This window comes from Cydia fagiglandana, chromosome 2, assembly GCF_963556715.1.
Source record: "Cydia fagiglandana chromosome 2, ilCydFagi1.1, whole genome shotgun sequence".
NCBI classification, from domain to species: domain Eukaryota; kingdom Metazoa; phylum Arthropoda; class Insecta; order Lepidoptera; family Tortricidae; genus Cydia; species Cydia fagiglandana.
The window spans coordinates 27,509,560-27,533,072 of record NC_085933.1 but is presented as its reverse complement, the minus strand read 5'-3'; the positions used below and the strand labels follow the sequence as shown (position 1 = coordinate 27,533,072).

Below are 23,513 nucleotides of genomic sequence, written 5' to 3'. Positions count from 1 at the left end.
TTGCAGAGTTAGCTTGGTCCGATTCTAGCTCAATATTTTTCAAAACTATTACCGATTTTTCAATCCTCCATAGTATAGGTAGCTCAATTCTCTTTTTTTTAAATTAAGTATACCAATAAGATAACTATATGTGGAAATATAACACTGCCGCTTCAAGCGTATCCATGGACATTGAAAATATCGCGAATCACCAGAAAAAGAGCCGAAATAGAACAATAAAAGGTCCGTCCACATTCCTTATTCAGCGCCGTCCGAAAATAACCCGCTTACAAGAATTCGCACTCGCCACCTGAAATATTCGCTCTCGAGTGCTCTTATTTATTCGGCCGACACAGCCATAGCTACTATTTGTTTTTTCCATTACAATAAAATGAAACGCCCCGCTATAGCGATAATATTTCAATATCTCCACGCGCCAGCCCGCTGCGAACCAAAGTGATTTCGAAACGCTCCCATTGGTCGAGAGGCCAACGGTCGCTTTACGTTCGATATCCAAATACCAGCGACAGACAAAGACAACGATATTACAATAAGGTTAAGAGTGCGCAAGTTAGAAGGAGAGCGGTATACGATTGTCCGTGCATGAATATTGTATGAACGCGAAAGGCTAGTATCAATAATACGTGCACGAATGAAATAATAGATTATTCGTTTGTTCGAATCGAACGTAAACAAAATGTAAGCATCCATTACTGATGCACGCATGCGAGGCGCGAGACGGCACTATATAAAGATTGGAAGGTTAGAGGGAGGCATGTATATGTTGGGTGGGTGGGTCTGCGGCGCGGACGATATGGACACTAGATGTTTTTGTAGCAGTCGGGCGTCGGGTGCCACATTAAGCGATCATTTTAAGGGCGAACCAATCAAACTGCAAATTCATACAAATTGATACTAAACGGGTTATATTAATTTTATAACAAAAATTAAGTGTGTAAATAAGTTGAACGGAGTTGTAATTAAAACTAATTGGGTGTAATATAGCGCTAATTATTTTGTATTAAGGCGGGTTTTCGCTGGAATTTTGTCGTTTTAGTCGAGTTTTTTTCCTTCCGAATTTTTTTTTAAAGTGTCGTGAACTTCGTGTTAAATTTGGTTTCCGGATTTGGGGAGAGTGGTGACTGTTGGTGTGTGGTGGCATAGTGGTGGGGCTGGTGGGGGATGGTCGGCGGCGGGGGACGCACGATGGCGACATAGGGGGCGGCCAGCAGGGGTGGCCGTTCGAGGCCATGCTCAACAACCTCACGGCCACAGCTCTTGGAGGTGAGTTTCAAAATAATACCGCTTCAGTGACAAACCAGGATATAGTCCGCTTTATGGAGCAGTTACCCTAACCTAGGTTTCTTTGGAAATGACTGCCATAAGGAAACATGCTTACCTGTATGACGTCACCCAAATTACCTGCCTGTTTTAAGATCTTTCCAATTTATTAACATAATTTGAGCCGAAAAATGGTGTACATTTTTCCAACAATTTTATTTTTAACAAGAAATGTTAAACAGGTACACAATTAACATTACTATAAATTGCCAAGTCGCCGAAAATATGTACCTAAACTAGGTATCATTAAACTACTAAAGTAGCGGTTCCTATTGCGGACGGCTATTCTCAAAAATTGAACGATCCCTGCCCAAGCCTATAGTCGCTTGTAAGTCCGTCAGGGTTGCCAAGTGCACGTTACCTAATTTTAAAAACCAGATCTTTTTAAGATTCAGGCTGAGAAAAAATGTCTCTTGAGAAAAAGAGCTTGAGTTTTTAACGGTTCACAAATCAATCTTCTCTCTTCTTCTTCTTCCTCGCGTTATCCCGGCATTTCGCCACGGCTCATGAGAGCCTGGGGTCCGCTTGACAACTAATCCTATGATTTGACGTAGGCACTAGTTTTTATGAAAGCGACTGCCGTCTGACCTTTCAACCCAGAGGGTAAACTAGGCCTATTGGGATTAGTCCGGTTTCCTCACGATGCTTTCCTTCACCGAAAAGCGAGTGGTAAATATCAAATGATATTTCGTACATACGTTCCGAAAAACTCATTGGTACGAGCCGGGGTTTGAACCCGCGACCTCCAGATTGCAAGTCGCACGCTCTCACCGCTAGGCCACCAGTGCTTTACAACAAATCTTCTCAATAATTTTAATTTAGATAAAGGGGCATAAAGTGAAAATAAATTACCCAATAGTTTTAGTTTATTGGTTATTTACAAAAAAATAACTAAATGAACAATTCCTAAATGAGAACGATTATTAAACTCTGCTTCCGAGAGTTCAATATGAGGTATAAAAGTTCAAGTTTATAAAAGCATTAAATGTGGCATATCCTTTTAACACCTCGGCCCAAACTGGTTTTATTGGTGACGGCAATAATCTTTAAGTAATAGCTTTAAAAAAAGAATTGACTTCACAAAACAGCCTATGATTTTATGGTCTCAGTGGTGTTTGGTGACAGATCTAATGTTGGTTACTAACCCATTGATTAAGTTATTAAATAGGAAAAGGAAACCGAGGAAAAGGACTGTGTTAGATATAGATATCGAACTCAAGTGAATGACAAGATGATGGGTGACAATATGGAACAAGGGTTTTTGTTTTATTTGGCTGAGGTTTTCTGTAAGGTGGAGGTACCTACTTCTCCAGTTTGGCTCTACTCTAGATCTGGTATGTGTGTCCGCGGTGCTGTCCCCAAAAAGCGACGTGAAGCCTGAACACGTTGGAAATGGTGTTATAATGCAAACCAGACACAAGACAATTTTAAAAACAAATATGTAGATACACCTTAAAAACTTGTAAGAAATATTACACAAAAGATAAAAATATGACCAATACTTCTAAAAATGCGCAGTTTTTTTTTTCTTAAAACTTACTAAGAAATAAAATTCAAAAACGTGACATCCGCGATCCCGCGCAGGACAGTCATTTCTATCTTAAGTAATATCTTCTTGTTAAAAATAATACAATGATTTAACTGTCTCCGGTCTATTTAATTAAATTCATTTACGTTGTCTTATCATTTCCTATTAAATTGCCGTATAAATATTAATGTTTTGGTATAGGAATCAATAATTGATTAACCGATTGGTCTCATTAATTGTGTACGTTTATGCGTCTGCGAGTATTAGGTATATAGTTTCATTTACATTTTTGCAGATTTACAATTAATGACATAACCAATAATTTGATAAATCAATCAATCAAATCAATTATATTGTTTAATTCAGACATACATATCCATAAAATTGTTAGTATTAATTACATACTCGTATTCACAAGACTTATCAAACTATGGTTAGTAACATGTAACTTAAAAAATAAAATAAATAATTATTAATTATATATAAAGTTAGATACCCCGTCAGTCGTCAACGGATCCAGTATAATCTACCGTATTCGAACTTCAAGATATTCACAAGAGATGACACGTACTCGATCCATTCTAGATACGTTATAGTTTAGATTTCAACTACAGTAGAACCCGCTTAAGACGATTCTGAGGGGCCCTAGCAAAATACGCGTCTTAAACGGGAAATCGTATTAAACGTGAAATAAAAACTAGTATTATTTCATGTACAAACACCGCAGCGGTGATACTGAGCGAATGATATCTAAGTGTGGGTAGGTTCAGGTTCACACGCGGTTAAATAATCTAGATTAGGTACAACAACAACAATAGGCTCAACTATAAAGTCGTGGAGTAACTAACTGTAAATAAAAATCTGGGAGCGATAGCTTGCACTCCGTGGTCCATAAACGTCAAGCAGATGACATAGCATTCTCACGCCGACAAGGACTCGACAAAAGATATTAAAGACAAAACAAAAAACCTAAGGTAAGTAATAAACACATTAAAAAATGTTGACTAACGGCGTATTGCATAACAATACGACCGTACGATGGTTATGGTAATAACACAAACGATGATGGTAAGGGAATTTTAGATGGCGTATTAAGCGGGACGCGAGTCGTCTTAACCGTGAAAAAATGTATGAAAACAGGCCTAAAGTTGCAGGGACCGGCGTAAAATGGCGTATTATGCGGGAAATCGTTTTAAACGTGATCGTATTAACCGGGTTCTACTGTAGTTCTCTTTTGCAGCTCAATTCGGGCAACCAGTGTCACTTTTACGTCAGATAGTGTTAGATATCTACATATTAGATGTGAATTGGATCTCTAAGTCATATCTTGTGGAAATCGCTCAAAAGTATCTCTAGAATCGCTTAAATGTCAAATTTGATAGGTTAGATCTTAAACATATCGTTATCGTATCTTGGTGACGGCTAAAAGATATCTAGTAGATGTCTATTTTAAAATCCGAATCGGGTTCAATGTAGATTGTTCCAATACCTTGTTAACGGAGTATCCAACTTTTCAGCTTAGCTTGTGGTTCCAAATCCGGCACTTTTAGCGGTAATAATTTGAAGTAAATTATATGTATTGACCGTGCTACATTAGATAATTCAATAATTATTAACAATAAAAGAGCCTGATAAAAACTGTACGCTTACTTCTGTGGAGTTCTTTCTAATGCTAAAAAAAACGAACTATACATGGTGTGTCTGACCATGGGGCTTTAAATCCAGGGCTTGATTTTACTCGCTAAACTGAGATACTTTTACTAAGGGGCTAAACCCTAAAATCGAGGAAAAATTTTTGGCTTTTCCATAGAACACGTCGAGATCTGATCAACCAAAATGTATGAAACTGTAAAAAGAATTTTCGGGATTTCGGGGTTGGTGCCATAATAAAAGTAGCCCCGTTTAGCGAGTAGAATCGAGCCCTGGATTTAATGCCCCATAGTCAAACACACCCTGTATACCTATATTTTAACGCCAAAGGCAGAGTATCTAGTTTGAAGCTGTTTCGCATAAATAGATCAAGTAGTTTTCATTCATATTCTCATATCATATCATAACACTTATTTTATTTCAAAGACCGGCTTAATTGTATCGTCCATTCTCCCTACCTTGCTTACTCTTATCGTAAAACAATATTAGATTAATTCACTTTTCTTAAAAAGCTTATAATAATACCCAACAGTCATACCGCCGGCTCGTGCCGTCTCCGAAACGAGCTAAAGTTTCTCGGGTCAATCCTCCCGAGCACTTTTACGATACTTTTCTATTTCTTGCCTTAGGTACCTAACTTTACCACTCACACTCTATTTGGTGAATGGGCTCAGTTTTTAATAATATGGTAAGTACATATCTCATCTCATTATATACCTATGTAACGTAAACGTAGATAGGTACATACTTGTCTCCGCCCCCGAATCTGTCCGCGTTAAAGTCGTTAAAACATTCAAGCCATATTATAATTATTTGTAATACAAGTGCGAAAAGTAGGAATTTCCTATTCGGGTCACTTACATATTTTAAGTCGAAAAACGTTCGTCATATCTGAAAATTTTCTTCTACTTTCGACTTAAAATGGGCGTTTTCAGAAATAAATATTGAAAACCTGATTCTTTCACATCTGGACGTTCTTGGGCTCATTCTACTCAGAATCGACAGCATTCTCCATCCCACCATTAAAAAAAGATGTCCCATAATGTCCATTCCATTACGTCACGTTTTAGTATGAAAAAATTTTCATTTGTATGTGCGTGACGTAGTGGAATGTACAATTTTCATACAAATTTTTGGGACATTTTATTTTTTCATGAGAATTGAATATGCTAGTGATTCTGAGTTGAAAGAACCCAAAAACACCGGGATCTGTGAGGATCGGGTTTTCGATATTTATTTCTGAAAACGCCCAAATACGTGAGTGACCCGTTTAAATATACTTATTCTTAAATTACCTACATGTCTGTGTCTCACGGAAGTTTTGACATTCAAGCCGTGTGTATGTAATACTATCTAACACCTAATAATTCCGTAACTAATATTTTCCATCACCTAAATTAAAATTTGTCTCTCATTTATATTCCCTAAATAATAGCTTTTCCCAAGAAATAAATCTCATTGTATTAATAATCAACACAGTCCAAATTTCAATAACCAAATCAATTTAAATTAAGTTTATGTTATGACTTAAGTACCTCCTTTCTAGACTCTGTTCGCTTGTGGCTATTTTACAAGCTTTTATTTACTTTCACCTGACTTTTGTCTGTCTGTCTGTCTGCAATCAAATCTTGCAAGTTAAATTTGATCCACTTCCCGGTTTCCGATTGAGCTGAAATTTTGCATGCATCATGATGCATGTATAAATCGGATGACAATGCAATATTATGGTACCATCGAGCTGATCTGATGATGGAGACAGGAGGTCGCCGTAGGAACTCTGTGATGAAACAACGCAACCTAATTGTGTTAGGTGTTTTTAGAATTGTCTCGATGAGTATTAGTTGTCTGCCGTAAGAAAAGTACAGTCAGCGATAAAAGCTTATACCAAAAATGATATTTTGGCCAAAAACTTATTTAAGTCACCAACATTTAAGATCTGTCACCAAAATTATAGCTTTGTTACTTCTTGCTATAAAATAATGCCGAACTGGGTCCAGTTTTAATACATACATATATTATATTAGCTACGTATTTAGCTGCTTGACACATAGATAGTCGTTTCAAAAACCGAATCAGCAAAGCACCCCTGTACTTGTAGGTACGTGGTCAATCAAACTCAATTTGAATCTGCATCCGTAGCCCGGATTATTTTGTATTATTTCATATATTACGTAACATCGGGGTACTTTGTCCCAAAATCAAGATACTTTTTACTTTTCGTTTGAGCACTTCAATTTTAATCGCATTATGACACTTTTATACTCATAGGTATTTAATTGTGGGTATAATCAACTCATGCACATACGTAAAACTTAATAAATCAACCTCTAAATATTTTTTAATTTTTCGCAAAGTTTGAGCCAAAGTTGCGCTTTCAAGCGGGTTTCTTTGGCCATCGATTTTTCATTGAGTACAACGTAACGGTTTGCAATAAAAGCGCAAAGAAAGCTGTTTAAATTTATTACACAATACACATGTATATCAAATGAGGACATAGTAGTAAGATTCATTTGTTTTTATTACACTAAAAAAGCAAACTAATCAACACAAAGTAATAAATCTATTAAACATGGTTTTTTAATAAAAACTTTGCCAAAACAATCAGAAAAACCTTCTAAACTTATCGATCATAATCATAATCATTAGAAATAGTTAACGTGTATAACTATAATTATCATATGAAAAATTAGTTTTCCTATAGAATTATTTTACTAGGTAGGCACCTAGTTAACAGTCGACTGTAACTAATCAGTCTTAAAAATTGATAATCATTTTATAAGATATTAAACTTATGCGGCAGATGTTCTTTATCTTTGTTTTCATTAATTCCATTACAATCTAGAGAATCTGTCTTTGAAACCTGAGCCTGTGGTTCATCCAGTGCTCCAGCACAGGACGAACCACTGGCTGCAGTTCCTGGGATCGCGATTTATAACCTGCGTCAATAGTAAATTGTCTTCTTAGTTAGCAGATTGATCTCGTGCCGTTATGAGAGCTTCAGTAGATGAAGCGAGACTATATCTGCGTCGCTGTTCTCTCTGAAGGAAATGTTTTCCCATGGGTCAAAGAAACCCGAAAACGATAGCCAAAGAATACTTTGATTTTCAATAACATATACTTCTCACAATAATGTCTTAAATTCTATGATTTATATCACATTAGGATCCTAGATACATATCTGTTACGATTAATAACAATTAAACACTTAAACTTATTTGCTTTCTTTGTTTCGAGAAAAAGTTTGCACATTATAGAATCGCGTAGTTTATAGGTAACAACTTGTGACCGAAATTATGGACTGACTAATCAGCGTTGTTAACGTGAAACTGTTTCTACCCACCGCCCCATACGGTCATCCATCGATGAATAGCGCGAAATACATCGATAGGTCCTGACGTGCAGCGTGACGGGAAGTTCAATCTTTTTTTCGTTTTGGGACAAAGTAACCCCCATGAGCTAAAGTACCCCGATGTTACGGTATTTAGTGAATCAAGTTTAGCAGAGTATCGATTGGCATGCGTTTCTTCAGGGAGACGCTTCGCTCGCTCTTCTTCGCTCTGTCCATAATAATAATAATCCTTCGCTTGTACATTTTACGAGTAATCGAAGGGTGAAAAAGCAAAAAAAAACACATTTAAACCGTGACTCAAGTAAAACAAGGCATGAGATCAAGTAGGTATTTTTTTTTATTTATGGCTTTCACACGTAGGTACGGCCTATGTAATTATAATCGCTGAACACAAAATAATACTTGGCAAAACTAGTATAAGGGGGCGCTCCATTTACGTATAGTTAGCATTTCTATCAGAGGTCAGTTTACCCTGGTTTTCTCGAGAACCAGTCAGTCGAGTTTGGTTTGGTTTGGTCCGTGCGCTGGCGCAGTCGGTGGAGTATGCGGTGTTTGCTTTAACCATTAGACTATTACACTACGCTACTGAAATGAAGCAAGTTTCTGTGAGTAATGTAAGCATTCCGATGCCAATTATAGCTTTATCATTAATAGTACAATTTTCAAGCATGCGCGGAATTGTTCAACGTTAGCGAAAGTGTTATATTACTTTCATGTCATGATTTATAATTTGGTAGGTATGTCTAATTACGGGAAATATTCTCGAGCGAGAACGTTCCCCGTGGAATCGTATCTCTCCCTGTAAAAAAAAAAACAGGTTTTAACAGCTTATATTCCTTTTCATTATTTTCCCCTAATTCTCGCAATAGTTTGCTACTGTATTGGCGCAAATATTCTGCTTCCCCATCTTAAAGACAGGGAAGAGAAAAAAAAGAATACGCTCTATCAGGATCCATGACAATCTTTTGGTACTGTATCTCCTTATTCATCATCATCATCTCAGCCACAAGACGTCCACTGCTGAACATAGGCCTCCCCCATCTGCATGATGGGGGGTGAATGCCATAATCGCCACACTTGGCAGGCGGGTTGGCGATCGCAGTCGAGTACACCGAATGTGAGGGACGCTGCTGCCCGTCCACCGGTGGTCTTGGACGTAGTTTAAGGACATACCCGGGTCCATCTCCTTATTAATTAGACGTTATTGTGTCCAGGTCACAAAGAGCCGTGCCCAGAAGAGAAGCACGATCTAAAGCCGGGCCTCGAGCGGCACCATGCGCTCGGCGCTCGACTGCATCTCGCGAACATACGCCCCGACCTGCAAGGTAAGCATCCATCGCTTCTTTAATATAATAAGTTAAACGAACCGCATAGTACGAGAGCAGCAATGGATAACGAGGAGTACGATATGTTCCATTGCGCCTAGTGAATATTGTATAAGTATTCTCTGATTAGCTATTGGACTGCTAGCAACGCAATACTCCAAAATGACGGCACAAAAAACCCAGCATGTTATTGTGGAATTTCGGTACATTACGATACGATACGATACATTTATTGATAAAATTTTACAAATTTTACGTCAGTTAATAAATTACAATGTTAGATTTGTCTCTGTAGTTTATTAAATAAATACAGTTTTTATTATCATGAACTACAATTATTATTTATATTTACTCATTTAATATCTCCGTTTTTTTATATAATATTATTCTTTCAGGCTCATTCACACTTCCTTAAAATAAATTCATTCACACTGTAGCAACACAGGTCAACCAATATTTTTTTAAGTGTTAGTTACGGTACATTGCGACCGGCCACAGCAGCGGAAAGCGCAAAGGCAGAAAATTACTTCATTTAATTAATATTCTCTAACTAAAACTGATCACCGCTCCTATATCCTAACTTTTCCTATGACTCATGGATCTGCAGATTAGCGCTGTACTAAGCAACAATGTGGAACTGTGATGATTGGCTTGGCTTGCTGCTCTGACATGGAGTTCCTTCTGTTATTTACACTAGTGGTACTAGAATAAAACCTTCCAAGGAGTCTTCTGTCAACAGCAAACAAGTGACAGCGAATCTCCAACCAACATTTGTAGAGTCTGTGCGGAAAGAGAAGAGTCGTCGATTATATGGAGCGCAATATATTCCACCACTCTTCTCTTTCCGAACAGACTCTTAAGCATTCACCTGTAAGCCCTAATACTAGTAGGATATGTAATTAAATCCCCAATATTATGCTTAAACCTAAACTGCATGTCCGTTCTAGGTGGCATCCACCAGCAGCACATGGCCACGGTGCCCGTCAGCATGCCTTCATCGGCCTCCGACAGCGACAAGCCCGCCAAGCAGAAGAGGCACCGGACCAGGTGAGTGGGGGTCTATTCCAGGTGGCTCCACCAGCAGCCACAGTGCCCGTCAGCATGCCTTCATCGGCCTCCGACAGCGACAAGCCCGCCAAGCAGAAGAGGCACCGGACCAGGTGGGTGGGGGTCTGTTCCAGGTGGCTTCACCTGCAGCCATAGTGCCCGTCAGCATGCCTTCATCGGCCTCCGACAGCGACAAGCCCGCCAAGCAGAAGAGGCACCGGATCAGGTAAATGGGGGTCTATTTCAGGTGGCTCCAGCAGCAGCCACAGTGCCCGTCAGCATGCCTTCATCGGCCCCCGAGAGCGACAAGTCCGCCAAGCAGAAGCGGCACCGGACCAGGTGAGTGAAGGTTTGTCCCAGGTGGCTCCAGCAGCATATGGCCACGGTGCCAGTCAGCAGTAAGCGGTGTCAATCAGAAGAGGTACCAGACAAGGCATATATCTACGTGCTACTGGTGCTACAAGGCGATCCAAGCACCCTTGTTAAACCCGGTGGTACTGTTCAGTTGATACTAAGAGCCCAAATTAAAATAAGCCTTCCAGATCCCTCTCTAAAATCTGTACAGGCTAATTATTTTTAATTAAAAAGGTATGAGATCTCTTAAGACCATTTTGATGTAGCAGCAATGATCTGATAGTTACCCTCACTGCCTCATTTATGCACCCTGTATAATATCCTGATAAAACTTCAGCAACATAAGTTAACAAGCCGTGCTTGCAGGTTCACGCCGGCGCAACTGAACGAGCTGGAGCGGTGCTTCTCCAAGACGCACTACCCCGACATCTTCATGCGCGAAGAGATCGCCATGCGCATCGGCCTCACAGAGAGCCGAGTACAGGTCAGTCAACAGTTATCTTATCTTAATGTTTCGGGGGCCCTTGCAGATACACTTTGACTCATTGGGATCTTTTGTGTAATCGCATCTCAAGAGTTACTCTGTACCTCTCTAACTTTATTAAGTTGGTATACTTTAGTGTTAAACGATTTTATGAGCAAGATTTTTGTGCCAATGCAGTTATATTTCCTACTCTTATTTACGATATCTTGTGATAGATATAATTTTATCGGGACTTCAATTTGATCGACTTTATAGAATCAGAGATGAAAGGAGCCTTAAAATAAAAATGGAATCTAAAACAAACATGCTAAAACCGTTACAGTTTACATCCGTCGAAACGGATAAAATAAACTAAAATAAAAAAAGCGGGCCGAGAATGCCCTTGGGCACTTCGCACGTCTGGGGCAAAAGTTGCACGTCTCTGATACATTTCACGGTGTGCGCGTACCTGCCGACCTTCCACCTACAGCCCGCCGTGCCTAAACACTGTCCTTCGACGAGGAATAAAGATACCTTATGCATACGCATAGTAAAAATGTATTGACAAGGCAAACGGTCAGGTTTGTTACATATATTATTTATGGTCGAATTATTACTAGACGACCTTCGTAATCAAAGTCACTTTCAGAGAACCAAAATCATCTTATGTAGTTATGTCTTACCCAAACTTACAAGCTAATACAGTTTTTACTATGAAACAGTTATCAGATCACTTAAAACCACGCCTTAAAGAGTTAACTCTTTAAGATCGGTAACGAAAACGGTAGGTATAGATATCGTTAAGTGATATACATAAACAGAAGCTCACCTATTAGAATCTGAGTCGTGACTGAAATAGTACAGCTTTTGTAAATTCGCGATCCACGAATACGAGCTCTAACTCTGTAAAGCAACGGCTCTTCTTTCATCCTGTTCAAGCAACGGCTTGGTCCTTTCTCACTTTTACATATTTACCGACTTCTTCCAGAGTTTTGTCAGTTTAATTTCTTGTGATATTCCCTTGGTTATTTATTTATTGCTACAAACCGCCAGGGAGCTAAAGACCGCCATAACACCACACCATCTTGGTTTATAGTTATCGCAACGTCTTCGCGTTCAACCGCCCATAAAAGCCAGTATACGGCTTTATCAATCGTTTTACACGCTATCCGTATAATATAACACGTATTTACGCTACTTGGATTGTATTAGACGTATTCAATGACACTTTAAAGCTTGCATTGTTTTGGTGGTGGTGGCCGAGTGGATATAACGCCCGACTTTCAATCCGGAGGTCGCGGGTTCAAATCCTGGCTCGTACCAATGAGTTTCTCGGAACTTATGTACGAAATATCATTTGATATTTTCGGTGAAGGAAAACATCGTGAGGAAATTCAAAGGTGTATGTGAAGTCCCCAATCCGCGTGGGGACTATAGCCCAAGCCCTCTCGCGCATGAGAGGAGGCTGGTGCCCAGCAGTGGGACGTATGTAGGCTGAATTATTATATTATATTGTTTTGGTATCTTGGGTCGGAAGGAAGTGGTTACATATCAGTGGCGGCGCGTCCATAAAAGCCGATTCCCACCGGCTTGCCTATTTTTGGACGTTTGAGCAGAGTTTCGCTATGAGACCGTTCGCCTTATTTTATTGATTATTAATACCACAAAGACAATTCATTCGATGCCCCATAACTGTGTCTATTACTGCTAAACCTACACGTAACACAAGTCAAACATTTCATAATGAAAAATCAACATGCAGTAACCAGTGTCAGTATTATTTCCCATTCGTCATTCAGACGTCAATGATTTTGCATTATTATACTTACGTAACGTAAGCGACCTAATATAAGAGAAACAAATGACAGACGCTATCCATGTTGAAACTCATATAAGCTTATTGTAATTTGTACATAAATATAACGTCAATTGTTAATATGTACAAAGTTATGAACTAAGCAAGAAAATGTCTTTGTGGTCATCGATAACTTAGTAGACCATGATAAATACATAAATTGTGTACAACGCAATGCTGTTATCTCTAATTACTTTATGTACTACTAAATAGAGTCGGACCAAAAAAAGTTTGCAGCGGATTTGATAGCCCACGCAAGTGTCATTTATACGTCATAATTTCATAGAAGTTTGATGTTTAAAATAACACTTGCACTGCGTGGGCTATCAAATCCGCTGCAGACTATTCTTGGTCTGACTCTACTGAATACAGTACAACCATTTCAGTGCACCAATTTATTTAGTTTAGTTTCAGTTATTATTTGAATAAAGATTCAGGTACGAAGCCAGTTATCGCATGCGAATTTCCTCACACTGTTGACTGCTGAGGTGCCTACAAGGATTTCAATCGATTGAAGAAAAACTTGTATACGAGTTCTTGTATATTATTATATGAGCCTTAATAATCAGTTAAAGAGTCACTACAGTAATTATGTTTGTCCATAATTCTAAAGACGATAAAGATGCCATTAAAATGCAATAGAAGAGCCCAGTTTTATGGCTACGATAATGAGTTGTTTGCAAATCCTTATTGATATAGATTGTCGTCGATCCTCATTAGCGCCGTAATAAAGCTGTATAGTAGCTTATACAGCAGCTACTATTCAGCTTGTAGTAGCACTTAGTTTGTGTTTAAGACGCTTTGCGTTAGGAATTAGGCGTAATTTGTGTCGTTTGGTGTCTAATATTTGTATTTCGTTAACACTCGAGTCACACTGACGGGTCGGTTTAAGAGCAACTCTATGGGGGATTGGTAGTTGATAAAATGTATTTCAATGGCTTTTTTTTAAAGAAATTAGGAAATTACCTCTTAGATTAGAAGAAAAGTAAAATCAAAGTAAATAATACTGAGACTCCAAAAACGTGAAACCGTGACCCTGCAATTAAATATTCATAGTTTACCTATTTGACATAGATAACGATGAAAATAGACTATTACAAACTACAAAAATACTGTTTTGTTACTATTCTTGTGGGAGTTTTATAAGCACAACGAAGATGTCTACCCTAGACATAATAGGTTTCGACAGTCTAGGTTTCAAAAAAATGATTATAAGCTAAATATATTTTATTTTATTTATTTATTTATTAACATAAAAGTGTACAGCTTATACAGATACAATGTCCCACAAAACAGTTTACACGGTTTGACTGTGGGATCGTCCAGTCTCTACTCTCTTATATTACATTAAAGTTTACATCTGTCAATACTAATAATGCTCAACAATTACCTACTAAATGTGATTTACAAGGTAACTACGCAGCTTTTTACCAAATTTTACTGTGTGATTTATTATTCAAGGGCTTTCAGAACTACACATTTCTATGTAAACTTTTCAATCCCTTTTAGGGCCAATATTTAATAAAATAAAATTGAAACGAAGGTATTATTGATAAAAATGTGCTCCGTGTTACGATTATCGATTCAACTGTATTGATTATTGTGTCGTCGGTTAACTCTCAACGACGCAATAATCTATTAATTGTATTGATGATGTAGGTGGTTCATAATTTTCATAAACATTGTATTTTATGTTTAACTCGTTCGCTCTTTCCTGTAGACATCAAAAGCTAATACTGCAACCCTACAAGCGGTAAACATTGTTTCATACTTGCATGAGACTCGAACAAGAAAAACGTGATATGACCCGGACCGTTAGCTTTTGATGTTGTCCGCGGAGGGGACCTTTTTCTAATATGTGCTTGACCCAGGTATCTCACGCTCGGTCTTGGCTGTCAGTGTGTTTCTCGCTCGTAAATCCAGAGTACGTAAAAGGTATTCGGTGTCGGTTGCGTCCGTGTGTCCCTTCCGTAATCCGTGACAATTGCCGGGGAATCGTTAACTGCTATTAGCCTCTGTGCCGTGTTGACCATTTTACCGATTCAGTTATGTTAACGACCAACTTCATTCACACCTACTACAGCTACTACTACTATAGATGCAAATCGGATGTGTTTACTTTTAGCTTTGTAAATATACTTGCCGTTCGTGCCGTTCTTGAACAGCTTATATCAGATTTTCTCTTTTCAGTAATAAATGAATAAATAAGGGATAATCTTACTCAAATCTTGTGTTGTGTGTACCTACTACATGGGACGGGATCATGGGATAGATAAATAAATAGAAAACATCCATAAATCTGCCCATGCCCATACCAGGATTCTAACCCGGGACCTCATTTTTCAGAGACAGGGTCACTACCAACTAGGTTAGCAGGACGGTATTTGTAAACATGTTTTAGTATATAGGTATTATAGGTATTTATTTCTACTTACAGTTTGTACTTAGGCATGTGCAACTGTGTTGAACAATGGAGGTTTTGATATAGGCACCAAAACTGAAAATGACTTAAAATCATTAGAACTTCCAGACTTCTCGTGCAATTACCACCTTTTTTAGTAGGGATGAGCACAAAGGTCTAATAATTTAACTCAAGGTGAAGCTGATTCAATAAGTTTTATCGCATTAAATCTTTGATTCTAAGGAAAACGTTAATTTCTTGTGTATATTTCAGTGCTTCCACAACTTTGATTTTAGTATAATCCCACGAAACGTGCCTAAGGGCGACTCTTACACAAAGGAAGGTAGAAACTAAAAAAACGTCGCTCAAACAACGCGCGGAGCGGCGCGCGCGCAGGAATCTCGCGGGGGCGCGCGAAACGTGTAGCGACGGACTACTTACATGGACTATCGTGTTTTAAAGGCTCCATTTTATTCCGTAACATCATCATCATAACTTAAGAGCTCTTATCGGTGGAGTAGTTGCCTATCATCTCTTTTATAGGCCCGTATTTTGATTTTCTTATACGACACATTCTTTTTCACTTAATATGTAATTCTAGGCTTTCCTCTACATCTCGTCTTTTGAACCCTGCCTTCGAGAATGTTTAAGAAAAATCTGTCGTGCCGTTTCATGTGTCCTAACATCTTGCCCTTCCTGATGGTATTACCATCCTCGAAACCGAATGAGAATATTTAATTCTGTAAAATTTTTGTGGTGGTTCGCGGTAGGCCCTCTGATCTAGCGAAAGGTGCCGCGGGTGCTCTCGCATGTTTGCTTTAGATTGCGCGCCTAATTAGGTTTACCCATTCAAGGCTCTCACAAAGCACGCAATCTACATTAAACATGACCCTAGATCATTCGTCAGATCTGCATGCAACATTACAAGAATTACAAGTAGGGACCTAACACGGCTCGAATGGCCGCGGTGCGGTGTGGGCTGTATTTGCGAGGCGTGTTTGCTCGCAACCGTATAATATAAATACGCCGGACAAACACCGCTGAGAACGCTGCCCCAACGTTCCGGGAAAACTGGCTCCATCGCTAGTGTTCCATTTGTTTTTTTGCCTTACTTACTTCAAGACTAATGCCGCTGAGAGCAATGGAAACTACCTACCTTTATACTATGTATTGCACAAGCCACGTCTGCTATGCTTAGTTATTGAGTTATCAAAGCTACCTACTTTGCCAAAGACGAATTTTCACAATCGGTTAGTGGTAGAATAATTCACAAGTATCAAGACTATTTAATGCGTGCAGAGTTAGCTTCGTCTAACTCTATTACTTAAACATTTTTTGTGAAATCACACCCCTTATACCTACACAAACCTACCAACAGACGCATCACATATTGAGCTCTGTTTTGAATAAACCCGTTTAAAAATAGTTTCCCACGACAGCGCAATTCGCGATGGAAACTTTTTGCCGCCGCGCCGCGATCAAAAATTCACAACTACGTGAAATAAAAATACAATAAGTGCGAAATAGAAGTCGAGCCCTGTTTACCAAAGCCTTTCATTATTAAAGAGATGTATGGCGCAGTGTTGGGACACTTTATCGATAGTTTGTTTATCGATTAATAATCACATATGTAAATGTGAGTGCCATTATAAAGTGGTATTTTGTTAACAATAAAGACCTTATTAAATATCAGGTATCTTCATTTCAATCAGTATTAATCCACAATACAAGCATATATTGAACATGACACGCCTAATTTTAATTAAGGTCGTTATTTTAACGTTTATTTTAACAAATCAAAATTTTATTTGTCTTGGCAAGTTTCGACGTTGTGGCCGGCTATAAGATTATATAAAACAGTTAAATTACTGACTTACAAAATGCACAGCCTAAACCCTACGACTACTCGTACAACACTAAGGGGGCGAAAATGAGCATTAAAAGTTTTTAACAATTTCTATGCGGACGAAATCGCAGGCGAAAGTTAGTAAACAACAAAGAATTAATCTAATTGAATTAGATAGTAAGGTACCTCTATCCCTACTGCTTCTTTATTTCCTCAAATCCCATCCTATCTTATCTGTATCAAATTTGCAAGCAATCACACTGAACTTTAAGTCCAAGTACTCACATAACACTCGCAGAACAGTGCTTGCAACCACGAAATAAAAACCAAACTAAAAAAATCAACAACTCGCAAATAAATCCGTCACCATGCAAAATTAAATCCAATTTGGATAGGCCACTAAAGAAAACAGCGAAAACCGTTTTAAACCCCGTGAATGTCCTATTCTGTATCCTCTCTCATTCCCATTATTAGCCGCGATAGCGACAGGGAAATCTTTTTATACTCATTAATAATTAGCACACTTCCATGCGCCTAGTAGTTGTAATGGACTGCTAGACAGACAGATATACGATTTCGTTTTAACGCTGGTTGCACTTTTTGCTATTGTTGACTACGTTGGACAAATAAAGTGAAAATATCGAGCATCCTGCTGCATTTTGGGTTGATTGTTAATTAAATGCAATTTCGCTTTTTCTGTGTAGGTATTGGAAATATCAAGTTTGTTGTTTTGGGCGATTCGTTATAAATTATTAATATATTTTTATTCACTGTCATTGTTTTATTTGATGTTTTAATTAAACTGTAGGCACAGCCTAGTAGGAAGCGGTTACCGTAACCTATAGAGGCCAGTTACCGCTTGAGTGTCACCATTACTTCGTAAAAATATCTTTGTATGTACCTGCTATATATTAAGACGACAGTTTGTACAAACTATAAAGAGATGAACGCGGTTTTATTCCATTTCATTTAAATTGTGTTCGTAATTATAAATTATAACAGACATAGTTTAAAAATAATGATACAACCGATTGTGTTTGAAGTGATTGCACATCTTATTTTATCTCGACTTCTATGATCACTGATGCTACAACTTACAACTTTATCAACGATTTATTGATAGATGAATTCGCTATTTGCACTTTATTTTACTGTACAACCAAATTTAAACAAAACATCGATATATTAGAAAGCCAGGCACATCCCTACACATTAGGGGCATTAGCAGCCGAGATTTATCGCGCCATAACTTACCGCAATAATAATTTGTTTGTCATCGCGCGGGGCGGGGGCGGGGGCGGGGGCGGTCACCGGCGGGGCATCTTTGAGGGAACAGAGCTTTGTGAAGACATGGAAGGAAAGCTTTAACATGCTTACAAAGTCCGTAGTACGTATATGTGTAATCTTAGGTAACATTCGCTTTTAAATTCCTTAGAATCAGTGAAGATTTTTTTATTAAAATAATCATAGCTTTGTCATAGGACTTTTTTCAATCTACATATTTCAGTTTATAACTTTACCATCTATAACGCTAAGTCAATTACACGTAATTCTTAAAAGTCGTAAGGTCCATATTTGCTAGTACCATGGATAAAACTGCCAATGTGTCGTAGTTTCAATATTATTTTCGTTCTCACACCAGTAAATTTTTTGATTTAAAATACGAGGTACTTATGGAATGCAAGGTCTAACGTCCCCATATATCCTGAAAACAACTTTGAAACCAGGGGCCTTACCCCCTAACTGAAACTACTACTACTACTACTACTACTACTACTACTACTTAAACTAATAGTTTTAGTTTAGGCCCTAAACAGAATCGCAATAAGGACATCATGGTAAGGCCTCTGATTGTTAACCATTACCTCAAATTAAAAATGGTTTTGCTGTCTGATTACAAAACGTTTTGAACGATATCTGATGTCACGCAAAACAACCAATTTTATTAAAACTCGTGTTTCACCTAGGCTACGGGTTTATATAGTAATTACTCAACACGTCCAGTTAATGACATGGGCAATATGTGTATCAGCCAGCCATCGCGGGTGGGGTCCAAGGTGCGAGTTAAACGAAGCAAGGTGGCCCGAGGGTGCGTCGGAGGGGTCAGGGACACAGCTGACTAATTATCCACCTTATTAAACTGATATTAGGGGTCATGGGCAGGGATTTTTGGAGTTGGCTAGTTGGTAATTACTTTGAGGTAGTAATAGTTGCGGTTTAGGAAAAAATATAATGGAGCAACTTCTCAGTTTTGCCACGCCACGCATTATAACCAAAATGGCATTGGGAAATGGAAAAAACCGGGCAAGTGCGAGTCGGACTCGCGCACGAAGGGTTCCGTACCATAATGCAAAAAAAAAAGCAAAAAAAAAACGGTCACCCATCCAAGTACTGACCACTCCCGACTCCGACGTTGCTTAACTTTGGTGAAAAATCACGTTTGTTGTATGGGAGCCCCATTTAAATCTTTATTTTATTCTGTTTTTAGTATTTGTTGTTATAGCGGCAACAGAAATACATCATCTGTGAAAATTTCAACTGTCTAGCTATCACGGTTCGTGAGATACAGCCTGGTGACAGACGGACGGACGGACGGACAGCGAAGTCTTAGTAATAGGGTCCCGTTTTACCCTTTGGGTACGGAACCCTAAAAATTGAATGAGTTCTCATCTTGAACAGGAGAACTTGATGAGGCTTATAGAGGCTGTCTGTTTGATAGATGATGGACTGTTGTCGCAGGGCAGATCAGTTACACCGTTTTGATATAGCCGCGGATAGAGAACAAGATGATGAACATGATTGGTAGGAAAAGTCACCAAATTCATTTAAGAGCACTCATCCACTTCTTAACGTAGAAATTCTCCATGTAACGCCAATTACCTTCATGGTATAATTTGATATTAGCAACATTTTCCTGCAGTCTTGACCAGTGTCAGATGAACATTCATTTTCCTGGATTACATATGCACACATAGAATTGTATACCAGACTACACATCTCCCATGTGGTTAACTGCTGCATCCGCGTTCCTTCATTACAAGCTTTAAAACGCGCTAATCACATCGCCCGCTGCGAAAAGCCAATCTAATCTGTCTAGCCCCATATTAAAAAGCCAACACAGTATGAAAGAATCTTTAAGTATTCATGGCGTCCCCCGGGAACGAACCCTGACCCTTTATTAGAGTCGGAATTAACTCCTGATCCGCAATACGCTTTTATTGCCAAAGGCGAATCACGTAGGGTCCCGCTTTTTGGAACATTATCTTTTATTGAGAAAAGTGTTTATGGCGCGTTATAGGGCGTAAAAAGAAAGTGGTTTAGGTTGTAGATAGGGAAGTTAGCTTAGGATGTTATAATGCGTATCATTACATTACAGGCGGGGTAGACAGTCGTCATATTATCACCTACTCTAACTACCTACCTACGGTCATCGGTCTGCTCCAAATTTTAATACAGTCATTATCAAAAGTTGCGAATCAGAGTATATACGCGTCAAAAGTATCTAAAATTCTGTTACAGCTTAACAAAAAGAGATATGGTTTTATATGTAAAACAATTAAATTGTAACAAATTGTATAATTGGAAAAGTATTCAAAGATGGCAGATGGTTTTGGAGCGGTTTCAGCTGATACTGTTGATCCTGACTGTATTTACCTTATTTTTAGAGTTGTTGAGACTATTAAACCACTGTTACTAAAGATTAAACCATAAAACCATTTTACGGGTTGTTAAAAAAGAACCTGAATTCTGGAGGCTATCTGAACCCTAGGCCTAGAGAAATAAGTAAGATTTCTTATCTTTCTATGCCTTACTTGCCTTTATGTTACCGATCTATTGCTTCAAACACTCTTATAACTGTTACAATCATGTGCGTTACCTTTAACTTCTTGCCTGATCTACCCTAAGAATGGTTCATATTTGAACACTATGTCTCTAATCTCTAACACACCTCATTGTAACAATGCGCAAATTTCTTGAAAAAATAATACCCCATAAATTTTCATTATCAGTTACTTCCCTACTTACTTAGGGTATTCCAGTATTTGCGTCTCACATTTTGCTTAGTGAGAGAGTGAGACGCAATGGACATTGGACCAACAAATTGGACAGGTAGATTACCAACCTTAGGTCGTATTTTATCGATATCGATAACTATACTACTATAGTATTTTCTCGCACTATTATAAATTTACCGATATTCATTCGACAATGAACAGTCTGCAATACTAAGCCGTATTATAAAAAAAACATCCGTTGAGTGATAAACGTTAATAGTACATTATTGTCGAGGCTCGGAAGTAGCTACTTGCAGGCTGAGGATTCGTTTTAAACGGACGACCTTGGGAGTCCGTTTAATTGAATCCGAAGCCAGCAAGTAGCCTTCCAGCCGAGTCATATATAGTGCTTTTCTCAAAAATGGTGCAAGAAATATAAATATCATAGAAATATTTTACAAAAGCAACGTTCTTGCATGTATATTTTGACGAAAAAAGCCCTTGCCGCCTTTTTATTTTTTTAATAAAAAAAATAGAAGTGTATTTTTCTGCCAAATATACGCCAACCTATTTGAGACATCTAAATAGTCGCGGTACTAATCCTCTGTTTGGCTGTTTAATGGGCCTGTGCCTTCATTTGATATGGTCATATCAACTTTTAAAAAGTTTGGAACTCGACAAATAATGGAATTTGTATGCAACATTGTGTAACACGGGTGTTTTGAAAGGGGGTAAAATAAATGAATGAAAAGCTCCGGCTTGTCTAAAATGGAAACAGCCATGTTAACAAAACAAAATTAAATCAAAATTAAATTAAATAAACTAAATGGAAACCTTGCTGTAGGAAAGCTCAGAGGAGAAACAATTAAACAGATTTATATCTAACAAACTTTATTCCTAAACATTAGATATTACAAAAGCTCAGTGGTATAGCTGGGTCGCTTCACAGGTTCATGTTATAAGGTTTACACCAATTAATTAATTACTAAAAACTAAATTTCGAAATACCTAAGTTTTATGCACCAGAATTTTCAAAACTTTAAACTGAAATAACTATTGTTCTAAATTACATTTTAAATTTGTAGCCGAGCGCAGACGCAATTTAAAAATTAAAGATGCATCGGACCGACCTCAAAAACTGCTACCGGACCTGGAGCAGCGGGGAGTAATCTCGCCTATCCCCGGGAAGCTGACTCCTAACCTGGTTGGAGCCGGCCAGTGCAGATGACGTGGGACAGATCCCACAGCATCATTTTAAAACTTCAAAAACATCTTCAAAAGAAATATAAAAACATCGAAAGCTTCTAGAAACATCCCGGCTCCTGCAAAGCGAGAAAAGGATATATTAGCCGATGCCCTTTATGGCCGCTAGAGAAAAAATGAAACAATTCGAAATTTAGCTCACCGCACTGGAAGCTGTCAGGACTTCTGGCGGAGCGCTCCCTTCCCTCGAGCAGGAGTCAACTCTGTAAAGAACCAAAACTTGGTTAAGAACAAACCCACAATGTTTCGCGCCATTGTGCAATTGATCACAACTAAATTCCATTTATACTTACTCAGTGGAACACACCGAAGGACTCGAACTGCTTCCACCATTTTGACCACCATGTGGAATGTGTGGTCTTACCACAAAATAGGGCTCATGCGAGCGTGCGTCCCCGGAGGGGTCCACACATCAAAAGTGCATGTCACCTCAGAATGACCTCCTCATATCTTGAGAACAAAAGGCAAAAAAACAAAAGTAGGGTGCCAATCCCTGAAGACACAAATCCTTCGAAATTTCTGAACTGATTAACTTAACAACTCACTCTTGAGCCTAAGAAATATATTTTTTCATTAAATCTAATAATGTTTCATTCCAGAGTCACTTTGTCAGTCTGTAATTTCTATGTTTTGTTCTACATCAATATTATTTTTTATCTAAAAAAGTCATACCTAAATCATACAAAGTTTTCCTGGAGTGACAACATAAATATCTCAAGTTTTACTTATTTTTACTTATATGACAACCCCGACAACAGATAAGCATCAAAAGGTGCATCTGAATGCAACAGATTATGCAAATAAGTGCAATCAATCGAGTTAGTTTGGGATATTGTTAAAAACGTTGAAATAAGAAAAGGAATTCAACCCAAAAATATTAATTAAAAATCTAAGAAAATGTCTACGTTACAATTGCAGTTTCAAAATCGAGACTGCAATGTTTTTAACTTTTTAATTTTTGACTAACCATAAACTACGCGCTTCGCGACCTATTTTTTAGATGGCAAAGTCGACTTTGCAGTCCATTTTTGAGAAAAAGCAATTTTTTGTCAGAGTATTTACCTAACATTTTCATTATGTAAGTACGCTTTAAAACTTTCACAAAGTCGAGTTCCCA

The 23,513-nt window shown here is 38.2% G+C and overlaps 1 protein-coding gene across 2 annotated transcripts in view; it reads left to right on the top strand.

Annotated features, from left to right (window-relative positions):
• Positions 1-224: 224 nt before the first annotated feature.
• LOC134679536 (homeobox protein orthopedia) overlaps positions 225-23,513 on the top strand; it is a 57,543-nt gene continuing 34,254 nt past the window's right edge. Inside the window, exons 1-4 of one of the 2 annotated variants that reach the window (XM_063538492.1) lie at positions 225-1,263; positions 9,062-9,172; positions 10,120-10,219; positions 10,940-11,057. In XM_063538492.1, coding sequence (XP_063394562.1) covers positions 1,230-1,263; positions 9,062-9,172; positions 10,120-10,219; positions 10,940-11,057 — 363 coding nt within the window. In that variant the 5' untranslated portion in view covers positions 225-1,229. Of the gene's footprint in view, positions 1,264-9,061; positions 9,173-10,119; positions 10,220-10,374; positions 10,446-10,939; positions 11,058-23,513 lie in introns of those variants that run through there. The other variant, XM_063538493.1, reaches the window with a different exon arrangement.